Here is a 16,057-nt window from a genome sequence, read left to right as displayed (position 1 = left end):
CTACAAAGAATATGATGACAGAAGCACCTAAAACGGGCACCAGACACAATGGTTTGAATGTGCTGCATTAACAAAGCAAGCACTCTTGCTTTACACACTATTATGCAATTCTGACAGAATTAAGGTGTACACACAAGATTGTGCTGCCACTAGTCAGCATCAATAGCAACACAATGTCTTGAAAATGAATTCTTTTAAAAACCTATAAGGACCCTGACACTTTGTTTTCTACTTATTGCCATGAGGTTATGTTACGTACATGTGTACACCACCAGCCAGCATTGCAAACCTGCCTGTAGAGAACATACAGGTAACCAACCTAAAATCCCCGGTGTATCATCACAAATCTCAAGCATTCATAACTTCATGGCTCAGATCCAAAAATTCATCTAAAGATCAGGAGAACCATCTTTATAGTTTAGTTCTTAAAACATCTACAGTTCATCATTTCAGGATTTAATGTCAAAATACTGAGGATAAGATTTGGTTTTAAACTGAAATTATAATCAAACTTTCAAATTCAGAAATTAATCACATAGATCCACAAGCTGGAAGAGACATCAAATACCACAGAATCAGTAATGAAGAATTAAATTTTGTTTCTGTGTCTCTGATTATGGCAGTTAGAACCATTTTTTTTCACCATGCCCTTCATGTTTTACTGAGTTCAGTATGTTATCTGGAGCCAGCTGAGAAAACAAAGTTGAGGGATATTTACTACACATTCAAAATATATATTAATTTTGAAAATCAACCCTCTAACTAAATATTAAGAAACAAATATTAGTAATAGAAAAATAAGTAAACCTTAACCCTTTTGCAAAGCCACTCAGAATTGGGTCTAAGACAAAGCAAAATAAATAGTGCAAAATTTTTCCAAAACTGAAAGGGCTACTAAGACTCTCATTTGGTTTTGGGAGTGTTGCTCTTTGGGGGCACCAGCCATACATCTGCATACTTCAGTATAATAAAAACAGTAAAATGTCCAGGAAACTAGGATAACACACTGAACTGGGAAATGATTCATTGACTAAAAACTAAAAGATGACCCATAAACTGTGTTTACTGACAAAAATTGATGGATTGAAAATGATCCAGAGGGAAAACAAAAGCAGCTGTTAACAGTCTAGTTCAGTGATTGAAAAGCAGACCTAAAGGCCAGTTACTCCTGCGTTTCCTTCCCCACTGTATGGGTGGGACTTCTCAACAACATTCAGACTCTAGCAGTTATTTTCTCATCAGAAAACCACCACAGTAGACCACTGAAACATTAATTACCTGTTTCAGATGTTGGTGCAATGGTATCTAATTGTAATCATTCGCCAGGATAAGACATGCTGTAGAAAAAAATGGGAAGCACTTATCCTGTAACTACTCTACTTTGAACACATCCAAAACAGTTGATCTCTAGTATAGATTTTCTGTAGAGAAAATACTATCTTAAGATTGCTGATATTTAACACCTTTTTGCACAAATAATAATTAGACATCAGCAAGTGAGAGTTTCATATTATAAAAACCAATATTAATTTACTTTACCCTACAACAGGACCAGTGTTGGTTTCCACAAGCAGCAAATATCAATTAATCTCCTCCAAGGGGAAAAAATTTAATTGTATGTTTTCAAATCCAGTTGAAGAAGAGCCCATTTAAGGCCTTTATAATCAAGACTGAGATGCTTGAAAATACTTAAAAGCATCCCTATTATCCATATATTGCAATACTGATTTTCAAAACTTCCAGGTTCTACGAGTCACATCACTATCTGAAAAGGTTTTTTTTTCCCTTGTCTTTAGCCTTTTTACCTCTTTTCATTCCTACCTTCCCTAATCATAATACTTCAACCAGTCTGAAAAGGTCAATACAATCATTTTTCAGAGAGAATTTCAGTATCATAACAGATGAGTTCCTCCAGTCTCGAGGATATGATTTTGAGTGTCTCCCACCCTGCTAGCTTGAAATGGAAAAGCAGCAAATATAAAAAAGGAATGTTTACATGTGTAAGGACATCCAAGGTAATGTCACAGAAACTAAGTTACAGTTAAAGGAAAATTTGTAATATCATCACATAACAGGCAAAATGGCCAGATTTTATGCACAGAAATAACCAGAATCAGTTTTCATCTTCTGTTCTAGAACACTGCCACAGAAAACACATCTACTGTTATCAAAAGTCATGCTTTGTTGCTATATGTTAGAATTATATTCTTACTGCATAATAAACTTTTGTGTTACAACAATTTAACATGGATTTGAAGATATACATCAGTCACTAAGCATAACTGATGAAACAATAAACAGTAATGAAAAATTGTTCTTTATGTCAATATAATCTTGGCTCACAGAATCTGTAACAGCTTCAGAATTGCCTCTGCAGATAAAGCATTTTTTGCCTACAAATTTTACAACAGGCATGTTCCAGTATTAATTATTTTGACTACTTACATGCTTTTACATGTATAATACACTGTTCCACAATATTATTTAACTTTAAAATCTGACAAGAAAATTTCATAGCTTATTTTGAAGAAATGTGCATGTTTAAGCTTTTATGCTTTGCTGTAGGTCTCATGCCTGCAAATACTTGAAGGAAGTTAACAGAGGCTTACAGCAGTGTGTATGTAACACAGTAGTCTTTACTTTGGTTATAGATTGGCATTGAGAGCTTGATGACATTTCTGCAATATTGCATAAATTCTATGCTAAAATTAAAATAATCAAGACTCAAAATTCTCACTGTGGAAATCAGTAGTTATTTGCATATTGATTATAGCCCAAGTTTTTTATTTATATTGTATCTTAGCATTACAAACATCTATTGACCTTTACCAGTGAGATAGCACCACTTACAATTCTTGTGCTCAATTCAATGACAGTCTAATTCAGTGCCATTGGTTGTGAGGTACAGATATGGCATTTAGTGATCATTACTTATCAGCATTTATTGATCATTATTTATTTGACATCCTTAAGCTTTTTTTTCGCATATTGTCATTCAAAATTACATATGTTTATCTTCTTATCTGCAACAGCTTCAACATACATTTTTATCGCTCTGCCACAGGTAGGAAAAAAAGGCCAAAAAAACTAAAACACATTAGCATCTTATTATAGTATTGCACTGCCATCTTGTGGGCAGTAGATCGAATGAGAGCAAATAACTTCATTACTCTTTTCTGCGGGTGAAGTTGGTCGTTTGGACAGGTTTGTGTTTTTGTGGAGGGTAGAAGATAAGGGGTGAGGTTTTTGAGAAAAAACTTGTTACTCTAAAAACAACAGGGAATTGATAACCTTTCTGAACACCGTCAGGCTTACCATATACACATCTGAAGGATAAGTGCCTTATTACACCCAAAAAGGATTCTGTGCACAAAATGTTTTGTCCCCATTAGCTAACACGCCAGACTATATAAAGCTCAGCCAACTTCTCATTTTTCCCGGTGTATCCTATTTAGAACAAAGACTTGGAATTATGAGGTTGCTGCAGGATTCTCAAACCAAGTGAGTACCAGAGCAAGTCTGAAATTTAAGCCCCAGGTTCAACAAGCAGTTTAGTATGAGATGCATCTGAGTCCACCAACCAAAAAATTCTTCTTCTCAAGAGTTCCAGCTTCTACAGAAAGTACTGAGCATACTATAGGTGTCATAACATGTTAGAAATTATGAAGATTCTTAGTTTGTTTCTGTCACTGTTACATAAACATGTAAAATTTGCTTCATATCTTAACCCCCATATAAAAGCTATTACATTAAAATAAAATCTCCAAACTTAGCTTGAAACACTTTTAAGAGCTCCAAATGGCTGTTCATGAGTTTCTAGTATGCTGCAATGACTCAATCAAACGAGATCAGTTCACCCTAAACACCCTCTGGACAGAGACAGAGGTGAGGTCAATGACCGTGTGTCTAAGTGGAGGCCAGTGATGTGTGGCATCCCTCAGGGCTCTGTCTTGGGACCAGTGCTCTTCAGTGTCTTCCTCACTGACAGAGACAGTGAGACCTCTGCGCATATGCAGATGACATGAAGCTTAGTGGTGCAGTTGACACAACACAGGGACATGATCCATGGACCTGACAAATTTGATAGGGGGGCCTACAAATACCTTATGAAGTTCAAGAAATCCAAGTTCAAGGTGCTGCACCTGGATCAGGCAAGGAGAGACATGAGTAGATGCTGAGACAAGAAGTCATTGAGAACAGCCTTGCAAACAGGACTCGGCAATTCTTGTGGATGAAAAGCTGGACATGAACCAGCAATGTGCACTCGCAATCCAGAAGGCCAGCTTTTTCTGGGCTGCATCAAGAGCAGTGGGGGCAGGCCAAGGGAGCTGATTCTGCACCCCCGCTCTTGTGAGACCTCACCTGCAGTGCTGCATCCAGATCTGGAGTCTTCAGCACATGGACAAGAATGACATGGACCAGAAGGTCACAAAGATGATAGTGAGTGAAATATCTCTCCTACAAAGACAGGTTAAGAGAGCTGGAGTTGTTCAGCATGAAGAAGAGAAGGCTCCAGAGAGACCTTGCTGTGGCCTGCCAGTACCATAAAGGGTCTTATAAAAAGGAGGGAGAGGATCTTTTTATATGGACAGATAGTGAAAAGACAAGAGGCAATGGCTTTAAACTGAAAGAGGGAAGTTTTTGATTAAATGTTATGAAGAAATTCTTTACTCAGAGGATACTGAAGTGTTATAACAAGTTACTCAGACAGGTTGCGGATGCCCTACTCCTGGAACTGTTCAAGGCCAGGTGGGATAGGGCCCTAAGCAACCTGATCTGGTGAGTAGCATCTTTCTCCATGGCAGGAGGATTGGAACTAAATTATCTATAAGGTCCTTTTCAATCCAAACCGCTCTACAATTCCATGATTCTGCATTGCATTTTTCATTTGCTCCTTTTAAACTAAAGCTACATTGCAAGAGTATTGCTTCTTCAAATTACTTAACTGTCTGAAAATTTAGAGGAATTTTGCTAGCTGCCAGCTTTGCAAATTCAGCAAAATGTATGAAAGCTCATGAGGATTTCATTAGTTTCCACTAAAATTAAACAATGTTTTCTGTGGCAACCCAATAACAATTAATTCAGTTAGAAGTATACAAAGCAAACAGTCCAATCTCTTTTAGATTCAGATATTTTTAGAATTATCAGCTGGTAGAACAGGGGAGACTCAGAGACTGAAAATGTTACAGAACTAAAGTTTGAAATGCTATAGTAGGTGGGAAAATACACTGAAAAATTTCCACTGGGAATGGCTAACAAGGTAACTTCAGCTGGTTCATTCCACGGCATTCTGCATACCCTCAGTTGCTGGTCACTGCTCTGGTCTGCAGCACGCAGCTATATTCTACCATGTTAAAAATATCAGATTGCATGGTTTTGAATTGCTTAGGAGAACAAAGCCAATGATTCAACTACACTGGCTTCAAAATTAGCATCAGTTTCTTGGAACTTCCCTGGGGGCTCTTCCTTATTTCCAGCAACCCGCTGAAGTCAAACTGTCCCAAATACTGTACTCCCTCCTTTCCAAGTCTTAACATCCCAACTGTTTCTATGTCCTCCCAATTTCTACAAACATACTGGAGGAGGTTCTGGATATCTGATAGCTTACACACACTTAACCTTATTTTGGTCTTCTCTTACCCAAAGCTCACCATATTGCCAACTAAGCAACTCCTGTCCATATCTCCAAGTCCAAAACCAGGTTGGCAGGCTATTAATTTCTCAGACGAGGAGAGAAAATGTCTTCTAGTTGGTTGCTTCTAGTGCATTCCTTTGGAGTACTTTAACTTGTAGAATGTTTCCTTGAAATTATTTTTTTTGACTGCTTCCCATCCTTAGCTTTTTAATTTAAAGACTTCGCTAACATCTGAAATACCAAATCAAGGCAATGAAAGACACCAAGCATGTACTGTGGCCTCAGATAATATTTCAGCCTTTAGTGACTTCAGAGAAAGGGAGAAAGGAAGGTTTAAGCCCTTTAAAATTTTATGTTTTCAAGTCAAGAAAGTTACAATGTGTAGCTAAATGTAGTTGAAATGACCTCTGAGCATTAACTGATTATTTTAGTAATATGTGAATGCACATTGGATAGCTTAAAAGGAAGAAAAAAGCACCGAAGGAACCACGGAATACTCTTGCCAACTTTGATTCCCAGAAAACTGTCATAAAAATAAAAACAAGCGAGGGGGAGGGGAACAATGAGACAATTTTCCTGCTGTTTCAAATGCTTCCTGTACATCTATCATGCTCCCTCTCCCATTCATAGGGACCAAGTAACCCAAGGTGTTTCACAGAGTATGCTGGCTAGCATACCTTATAATGATTTTTGTCTGCCTAATACCTGTCGCAACAGGAAGACCAAACACTGGTTTTAATACTGTATCTGCATTTGACAGTCTTAGTTTGACAAGTGGCTTTCCTGCTTATAGATCTGGTTCAAAGAAGTTGCTGCTATCCAGGTTAATCAACTTTTCTACTCCTGAAATAAAACATCTCTCAAGAGAAAAGGTTTGGACTTTCAAAGGAGCTTAAGAGAATTAGACTCCCAAATCCTATTAGGTTTCAATGCAGCTGGAAACCTAACTCTTTAAAAAAAATTTAAATACTATTTTAAAAATTGAAGCTGAGAAGTACAGAGAGGCAGAAACCCTGCTGTTTCATGAAAATATGAAGAACAGGGGGAAAAAGAGATCAGCCTGAATTATCCATATGAAGTAACTGTTTTATTTTAAAGCTCATTTTGTTCTGACTTTTCCATATTCATTTTACAATAATTAATTCTGCAGTTCATGTTCATTTATTAAATGGAATTAGGCAAAGGACACACTGAATTTTCAGCAGAAAAGTACTTAAAGATTGGTTAAACATTACAGATCTGAAAAAAGTCATCTGTTTATCACTTAATAAATATATGAAATAAATTATTCAAAATTTTAACTTCAAAATTTAAAATGTTTATAAGTTATTTGTACATGTATGGAAGAAAGAGAGGTTATCATACAACTAAATATAAATTAAAATTTATTTATGTTACTTGTGGTTTTAGCTAATTGTTTCCCTCTGCAGTCTTTTGTTATTAAAAAACAAGAACACACCTGTATCAAACAGAGGCATCCTAAAATCTTCAGGATAACTATATGCAGCCACCTGCCTTCACTGTGCCATGGGTATCTGTGAAACTGTTTATGACATTTGCACTTAATCATTCAAACTGACTCAACAGCCTGTTACAAGTATGTCTTGACAAACTAATTTGGGTGTCACATAACATACAGTGCACTACTCAGTTCCTCTCTATGAAGAAAGAAATATCCATTGACTTTGTATTCAACACTATTGTTTTAACTTCTGCCTTTTGCATACAGGCAGGCAAAACAATGATTTTTTTGATCTTTGTGTTTTAGAGAAAAAATTCTTCTTGTGACTTGAACCCTGCATTGACTGAGCTTCTCAAATAACATTATGAAGAATTGCTATAAATCCAAGGAAATCAGAGGCTCCCAAGTTGTTCTTTTCACAATGATCCTTACAGTTTAGAGTTGATTTTCCATTTAATTTTTTTGCTATAAATTCCACACATGCCTTAGCTTACTAATTAACCACTGGAAAAAATGAGCATGCCTGCAGTTCCCTGTACTAGAAGGGCCTGAACTCACTAACAAAGTGTCCCAATTATGTTTCAATCAAAGTCCTTTTCCTCACTATTGTCATACACCCAGGCAAGCAAACAAAACCAAGTATTTTGAATTATGCTATTAACCTTCACTGAGGAATCTGAAAGATGGGATAAAAAATGCCAGCAGAAGTAACATAAGCCAAGACTGAGCAGGACATTGTTCATACTTAAAATTTCAATCACTCTCAGGAAGCAGAGCTTTCCATTTCACATGAAGTCAGATGTTGTAGATGTTGGTGAACTTAATGGGAAGAATGATGATGTTTGTCTTATTTTAGAAGGGTGAATGATTTCTTTATTATAATTATGCTATGATACATTAATATACTATATAAAAGATACTAAAAACTACATGTTATTTTCTTTAATTACCATATCTAACTAACTCACAACTCATGACCCTGTTCGCCAGAGTCCAGACACAGGTGGATCTGACTGGCCACCATGCCAAAACAATCCACCATGATTTAACTAAGCATTTGCTTTAGGTAAACAATTCTCCAAACACATTCTACAAGAGAAAAACAAGGAGCAGAAATAGAAATTGTTTTCTCTTTCACTTCTCTCTGTGTACCTTTATAAAAATCCTGAGAGAGAGAGAAATGTGCTGTCACAGTCAGATTTCAAGCCACATGAAAGCAGACGCACCCCTTGCCACAGACAAAGTATGCACGAGATCTGCCATGCTTGACTTTTACAGTTCAGTTACAGCAGAGAGCTGGTCAAGTTTAACTTCGCAATGCCTCTGACAGCTAGTGGTATGCTTATATATTTTCTCTTAAAACACTGAATACTTTCCTTTCTCCTTCTTCCAGCATGCCAGTATCTTCCATTTTATCAGTCCTGTAAATTAGGGGTCATGCATGATTTCTTTCTTTCTTTCTTTCTCTTCCCCTATCTTTATTAAGTCCATGAACAAGTCCTGTCATCTTCCACAAAGCATCAAAAAATCCCTTTCTTCCTGTTCTGCCAGCTTAGGTTTATCTCTAATAATTTTCCACTCAACCTAGCAGAATTACTTCTTATCAGATCCTTTTGCATCAGACATGCTGATACTAAATAACCTCTCATTTTACTTATGCAGGGAATATTTCTGACCCTTCGATTACACCTATTCGGCTGTGCCATTCATTCCCAACCACTTCAGTACTTTCCTACCATTACTTTGACAGAGTCCAACTCATAGTATCTTTCTTAGAAACCAGCTTAACTAAGACTAATTTATGTCTGTTTGGGGGTTGAGGGGTTTTTGGGGTGGTTTTTTTGAGGGGTTTTGTTTTGTTTTGATGGGGTTTTTTGTTTGGTTTGGTTTTTTGTGGGTTTTGGTTTGGTTTTGTTTGTTTGTTTGCTTGTTTGTTTGTTTTTATTGGTTGGTTTTCTTTCTTAATACCAGGCTGTGGTACAGATAGCAAAGTCACTCTAGGATGTCTGTGGCATTCAGTTGAGGCCAGGAAACAGAACAGAACACCTACAAGAGTCCTATGTCCTCCTGCAGAGTCAGCCAAAAGCAATATAGGGTGGTCGAAGTAATACTGGGAAACTAAGGTCAGGAAATAAACTCAATCCTTTTCTCCTTGCTTCCACCTTTTCCATGTTGTAGCTACACTTGCCTAAGAAATTTAACCTTTAGAATGAAGACCTCAAAACTCCAGCCTTTACCTTCTATTTTCTCTATAAATTAGCAGGAAAAAAACCACCATTGATTTTTAAGCATCTGTTAAGCAAGTTTTTGAGTTTCAGTCATTTCCCTCTAACACACTTTAGAGCTCCCATTTGAAAGACACATCTAAAAATACCCTGGTACAATTTTAATGTTGTTCAGACTTAGATAATAAATCACTACTGTTTTATTTCAAAACCAATTAATAGAAATTTCTGCACAATTTTAAGGCTAGTGACGCAGCTAAGGAACTTGCCTGCCTGACAGGACATTAAGCAAAAGGTTGCCAGCATCTTTAACATTATGTCTCTGGACTAGATACAAGAGGCCTCTCACATTATACGTTTTTTAGAAAGTGTGGCATGCAGATCAGTAGTCTCCTTGATAGTGGCATGCAGATCATTAGTCTCCTTGATAATTCTCTCATACTAATACAGATGCCTACCAGATTACCAAGTATTTTTCATTTATCTAAATCACAATTTTCTTACTGATGTGTTAGGCAACCTTTTCTTCTACAAAGAGAACCTGTAGCAAAAACAGGCTCCTGCCAGAGGATGGTAACATACTGCATTAGATCAATCTGAATCACTAAGGCACAGGCCAACTGCTAAGGGTAGATAAATCTGTCATCTTGCAAAACATCTGGTGGCAAAACATCTCAGTATCCCTTCAGGTATGACGAGTTTTCAACAGTCTAGGACAGAGTAAACCTTTCCATTCTCTCCTATAGAAAGATGGGGGTGGTACCAAGCAGAATCCAAAAAACCTTTAGAATTTCGAAAGCTGCAGAAAAGCTACATAAACAGTCATACAATACACTGGAAGGGCAGGGACAGCAGTCATACATTACACTGGGACACCAGACTTCTCCACTTCTGCTATGACATCTCTCATTGTCAAAGGATAAGGCTGAAAACAAAGGGCATACAGAGTCACTAGCACGAAAATAAACTGCTCAAATGTGTGTTGGTGGCAGGAATGCATAGAAGTGAATTTAGAGGTACAAGGGGAATTAGAGGGAATGGAAGACCAGCTCACATGTAGTGTCACGGCCACAAAGGTCTCAATCACAGGAGAATTTTTCTTGTGCACATTACACTGAAGCATTACATAAGACACGGCAACACTACCATGTAGCTCTTCTCTTTCATGTAAAACATAATATGACAAACAGCATATAGACCTCGGAAGAAACACTAAGGAACACTTAAAAACACACTACATAGTTGAATATTAACAGGATTTACATATGCAGACTGAAAGAGCAGGATACTGTGTTAAAATCCCCTCCACTGCAGGCCGACTTAAATATTTCAGTTTCACTGGGATTTAGGTAAAAACCTGAAGAAATTGACCAGCAACGCTTTCATTGCTAAACAGACGTGTACGATTTTGACGTTTGTAGTTTGCAGTACAAACAGACTACAAATGAATGAGTAATGTCGACATTCCTAAAAGTATTTCAAAAACGCCACAGAAACGCATTTCCACTGTAGCCCTGCATTGATTTCTCTGTAACTCAGCGACGAAGAGCGTCACGGGGAAGGCGTCTGAGCAGGGGAACCACGTTTTCAGTCCCGTATCCAGTCGCTGGAGGCGGATCCCCGCCGTGGACTCCCTCGAGCGCGGCTCTAGCCCTTCGGGCCCGCTGTGCTGCAGGTCACCGGCGGCTGCTGCCGTTGAAGGGGCCCGCCCGCCGCTCTTATCGCCCGAGGGGCTGCAGGGCGTGCGTGGCGCAGATACACCGCGGAGCCAGGGAGCGCCCCTTCACCCGCTGCCCCACCGGCGGGCCGAGCACCGTTACACAAGTTGCCCCGGGACCCCCGGGTTTTGGTCGCCTCCGGGGCCCGCCCGCGCCGCCCGGCGGGGGAGGAGCCGCCGCTCAGCCGGTGCGCTCCCCGCTGCCCGAGCAGCGCAGAGAGGGGGAGGCGGCGCGGCCGCCTGCGCTTTAAGTTGGCGGAGCGCCGGCGGGGGACGGGCAGACCTTTCCCTCCCACGAGGAACGCGCACACTCACCCGCCGAGCCTCCGGCGACGACTTGGTGAGAGGCCTCCTGCAGAAAGCCCCGGGGCTGCCGAGCCATCCTTACCCGCGCCGCGGCGGCGACGAGAGGGAGCCGGCGCCTGGAGAGCGGCTGCGAGCCGGGGCCGAGTCCGCGCTGGGTGGGTGGGGAAGAGCCTGCGGGGCCGCGGTTATCTACGGGCGGGAGGGCGAGCCGCGAACGCCGGGGGCGGGGGCGCCGGATTGCGGCCCCGCGGCGGCCTTTGGCAGCCGGCTCCTGGCAGAGGGCGGTCCCGGGCACGGCACGGACTCGTAGCTACGGGCGATCGCTTCTAGCCGGAAAGCGGCAGCCTCTCTCTCTTAGGTCAGAGCCGGGACGGCCGGCGCTGCGATCGCCCAGGCTGGGGCGGGGAAGCGAGGCTGTGGCACTGTCAGCGGGTCGGCGGGGGACGGCAGGAGATCGCCTGCTCTGGCTCGGGCCGTACACTCCCGCCTCGGGGCTGGTGCTATACAGCGCACATCCTGCTTCCCCATCGCTGCTGGGACCCAGCTAACACCCCCACATCCTCTGCTCCTCAACTTCTAGGAAGGGTCGGTGGTGCCGCTGGGCTCACAGGCTGTCTTTTTGAAGCCTACTGTCCTTTTAAAACCCTTAGTCTAAAGGTTTGATGTTTAAAGGACGCGGGTATTTTGCCACTTGGAGAGTAACTATTACATGTATTACATGGACCTGTGGGCCCATCTTAGTAAACAAAACGGTGACAGGGCACGGGCTGGAATGGTGGGACATAGCGCCATTGCCGACAGCCCCCAGCACTGCTTTCGGCAAGGGCAATGTCTGCTTTTCCAGGAGATGCCCGAGTAAAACGTAGGGGACAGCATGGGCTCATCCCAGAGGTAGAACCATTCAAGGGCAAGACGGTTCATAGGGCTGTTCTGATACATAAGTTTGCTGAGTGCCTGCGAGTGTTTTGTGATAATTTAGCCACAAATGTTGCTCACTGACTAGAGGTTCCAGCCTTGAAAGGAAATGTAGCTTTTTGTAACGTAGAACAAAGATTAGAGGAAAACAACGGGTTTATTGATACTGAAAAGGATGGGAACGTAGGAAATATACAGAGAAGTGTTAATAAAATGTTAAAAGACCGAGACCCTAATTGCAAAAAGGAATAATAGGTATAGCAGTTTTATCACTTGAATGCATCAGCAAGTAAACTATAACATGGATTTTTGATCTATATAGAAGCTGAGTGCGGATTGCTGTGGGAACACAGAATAACTCCCTTAAATCAATAAAACTTGAATGTGCTGACCTTTAAGTAATTAAAATCTCAACTTCAATGTTTCATTAGCATTTGCCTTAGTTCCCTTGGTTTGGCTCCTTGATAATGCTGCTCAATAAATACTCCTGGATTATCAAGTCTCTGGTGTTCCCTATCATCAAAAAGCAGATGCTGAAGCATCACCACTTTTTTGTTCCAGAGATGTAGGTCTCCTTGTGCAATGTTCTCTCGAGTACAAATATCAAATCCAATATTAAGGTGGACTTTGCTACAGTATTTCAACAGCAAAGAGAATTTGGAGTCAGAGTGCAGAAACTGGTCAGATAGATTTGTTTTCTGCATGTGTCCCTGCATCAAAGAGAATAACAGTCAGAATGTATGTAAGTTACATAGATGTTCACAGAGTAGCATAACACCTGCTCCTTTAAAAAAACAAACAACCTCTGCTATTGTTAGGAAACTATTAAGGTTGTTTCACGGTATTCAAACTCCAAATCTATGCCCCCTAATTCAATTCCCCAACTGGAAGTCTCTTTGGCACATCTCCCTTATTTTCCATCCATCCCTCCCTCCTCCCCCACAAAGGGCAACCTTCCCACTGTGCAGGTTTCCTAAAGCACTTCTAGGCTTAATCCTATTTCCATATGGCCTCTTCTGAAACCAGTACATGAGCGCCACTCCATTCTTTTCCTCGATATCCCTGGCGGGGTTTGTCTCTCCATTTGTCCTTACTGCGTCCCTTAGTAGGGAATTCCGTCCATCCTGGGCAGCACCCCTGCGCTAACACCCGAGAAGGAAACCACAACTTTCTGTGCGGGGGCAGGACGGGCAGGAGAGACCCGCAGAGCAGCGGCCCGCCCGGCCCTGGCCCCGCCGCCTCTCCCTCCCGCGGGGCGGCAGCACGCCGCGCCCGGCCCCGCCGCCTCGCCCCGCCCCCGGGCCGCGGCCCCGCCGCTGCGCGCTCCCGAGGGCGGCGGGCGCGCGCGCCCCTCCCCCAGTCCGCCCGCGGCTTTGTTGCGGAGGCGGCGGCATGGCCGGAGCGCGCAGGTAACGGGGCCGTGGGGCCGGGGCCGGGCCGCTCCGCGGCGCTCGGGTTGGAACTCGCCCCATCCTCTGCGGCGGGGCTCGGCGGCGGCGGCGCGTCCCGCCGAGACGGTGTTAGGTCGGGCCGCTCTGCCCCCAGCGCCTCCCCGCGGGCAAGCGGCCCTGCCGGGTCTCCTCCGCCCCCGGGACCGAGCCGCCGGGCCCCTGCGCCACTGACTGGCTGCATGTGCCGTGACAGCCCCTTGGCTGGGTTAATGTTACCTCCCCGTGGCCGCCGGATGACCCGCTTGCCCGACTTACCGCTCGCTCCGCAGCTGGAGATGGGGGAAGCAAGTTTGCCGCGCGGGGATGCGCGGTTTGGAGTCCCAGAGGCTGCGGCTGTGCGGGAAAGGAAGGGGCGGACGGGCTGCCGCCTCCCGGGAGAGGGGCAGCGCTGGGAAGGGGACCAGAAAAGTCCGAGATGAAACCTGCCCCGAACAAATTCAGGGGGTCGGTTCTGAACCTTTAGTGTCAGATGAGAACAAGCTGTGGAAGATGCTCAGCATTGTAGTAATACATTAAAAAACAGGAAAAAACTGCACCAAAAGAACTTGCCAAAATAAAGTTTGTGCTTTTTTTTTAATATTTATGACTTAAAGCTGCTTAGGAAATCCCAATGAGCTGTATACCTCAGCTCCTGTTGTAATTCTTGCAAATCAGAATTCTTGATGATGATCTGAGGGTCTATTTCTTCTGAGGAAAAAGGCTATGATTTCTCAGTGTGAAGAGTTTGGGAGAAAAACATTCAGTAAATGTACCCAAAGGACTCTTTAACCTGAGACAGCACACCTTCCGATGTTTGTCCGTGGAAAAACTACAGCTGGGTCTAGGTACAACTTCAAGGGGTTAAGGTGACTGGAGCTGGGTTGCTGTAGGAGTTTGTTCAGCCCGAGTTTGGGAATTCAGAGTGTCCTGCAGCACTGTAGTGGCTTTTGAATATTCCAGCAAGCTCTAACTCCAGTTAGAACAGTCTTAAATTGCAGTGCTTTAGCTGTGGAAGAAAAATCGGTTAACCACAGCAATGTGCTTTCTGGCTCAGAAGATCTCAGAGCTGCAATGTTGTGGTTTGGGTTTATTTAGTCAGTTGTTTTATTAAAGTTAGTTAGGTTTGTTCCTTGTACTCCCCCATTTTTCCCCTCACAGTGGTTTGTCCTAAGTTGTTCACCCCGAGATTTCCCGCCACTTTGATCCCCAGGTACCTGTCAGTCTTCTCACTTCTCCCTGTTTTCTCCTTATTTGGTCCCATCAGTCTGGGTTTGTTCTTTCCCTGTTGGTTGTCAATCCTGTTTCTCGTTTGCCCCCGTTGGGCGAGACAGGTTTACACCCCTGTCCACTCACTCCCTATTTAATCTGCTGCCATCCTTTGTTTCTTCTGCATTTGGCTCTGCACCCACCCTGAGAGCACTTTGTTCCTGCTCCTGTGGGAATAAAGACTCTTTGGGCTCACATACAAGTGTCCTTCTCTCGTCTCTTCATCTCCTCTCAGCATGTGAAGCTACCAAAGCTGCGTAACCCACGCCGCAGCACTCAGCACTGCCATGTTGGCAGACGCCATTCCCCTGGAGTGCCCACACACGTGGCGGCCACCCGGCCTCACACGGGCGGTGCTAGCCGGCGCATCTCGACTGCTTGAGGTTGTGGCAGGTAGCTGCCACAGGCGGCACCCAATGCAAGGCATTCCTGAGTCACAGAGAGATGCCGCCGAGCTGTAGCGGACACCGCCGTCTCCGCATGGAAGTGCCCCATGCCGAACTGAAATTTAGAGCATCGGCTCTATGGAATACAGTCAGTGATAGCACCATCGCCCTCGAGGGAGCACGCAGATTTTTGTCCTGCAGTGCTCAGGAGGGAGGAAGGCATAACTTCTCACCGGTCACAGACGACTACGGGAAGTCGCCTTCGAGAGTGAGGACCCTCGCCGCAGTTTTATTTCCGAAGCACGCCCGTTGGGTAAGTTTCCGGCGGCTGAGACGGACCCGGCCGGGGCTTCCCTCAGTGGGTGTGGGCTGGCCACGCTCCCGAGGGTAGGGGACACGCTGTGCACAGTGTGAGTGGTCCACCACTGGCGACTTTTGTCCTTTTTCCTTTTTATTTGTTCTTTTCCTGCGGCGAGTGGGTGGGATCGCGTGAGTGAATAGCATGGGAGCCACGCTGTCCACTCACCAGAGAGAACTTTATATTCAAGTTAAAGAAATCCTAAGAGAGGGCTGTAAGTGTTGGAAGGGGGGTGAAGGTGTTCCTAAAGGTTTGGTTAAGAATTTTGTCCGATGGTTGTTTTTTACCTTTCCAGGAATCTCAGCAGAGGATGTTAGAAAAAAGGAGTTTTGGAAGGGAGTTGGCGCGAGATTAACA

At 43.3% G+C, this 16,057-nt stretch overlaps 2 protein-coding genes across 11 annotated transcripts in view; one reads left to right on the top strand and one right to left on the bottom strand.

The window, feature by feature from the left end:
* Positions 1-11,922, bottom strand: part of SLC25A21 (solute carrier family 25 member 21) — a 243,063-nt gene extending 231,141 nt beyond the window's left edge. For 2 of the 8 annotated variants that reach the window (XM_068192891.1, XM_068192895.1), the window contains exon 1: positions 11,355-11,919. In XM_068192891.1, the coding sequence (XP_068048992.1) occupies positions 11,355-11,421 (67 nt within the window). In that variant the 5' untranslated portion in view covers positions 11,422-11,919. Of the gene's footprint in view, positions 1-11,354 lie in introns of all 8 variants that reach the window. The other 6 variants (XM_068192892.1, XM_068192893.1, XM_068192894.1 and 3 more) reach the window with 4 other exon arrangements.
* The window catches only part of MIPOL1 (mirror-image polydactyly 1), a 192,184-nt gene continuing 187,007 nt past the window's right edge, over positions 10,881-16,057 (top strand). The window contains exon 1 of one of the 3 annotated variants that reach the window (XM_068192885.1): positions 10,881-11,379. The gene's annotated coding sequence lies outside the window, so the exon portion shown is untranslated. Of the gene's footprint in view, positions 11,380-13,609; positions 13,670-16,057 lie in introns of those variants that run through there. The other 2 variants (XM_068192884.1, XM_068192883.1) reach the window with 2 other exon arrangements.

Source organism: Anomalospiza imberbis, chromosome 6 (genome assembly GCF_031753505.1).
Source record: "Anomalospiza imberbis isolate Cuckoo-Finch-1a 21T00152 chromosome 6, ASM3175350v1, whole genome shotgun sequence".
NCBI classification, from domain to species: Eukaryota; Metazoa; Chordata; class Aves; order Passeriformes; family Viduidae; genus Anomalospiza; species Anomalospiza imberbis.
Note: the sequence above shows the minus strand (reverse complement) of the source record. Positions and strands in the feature narration are given on the sequence as shown.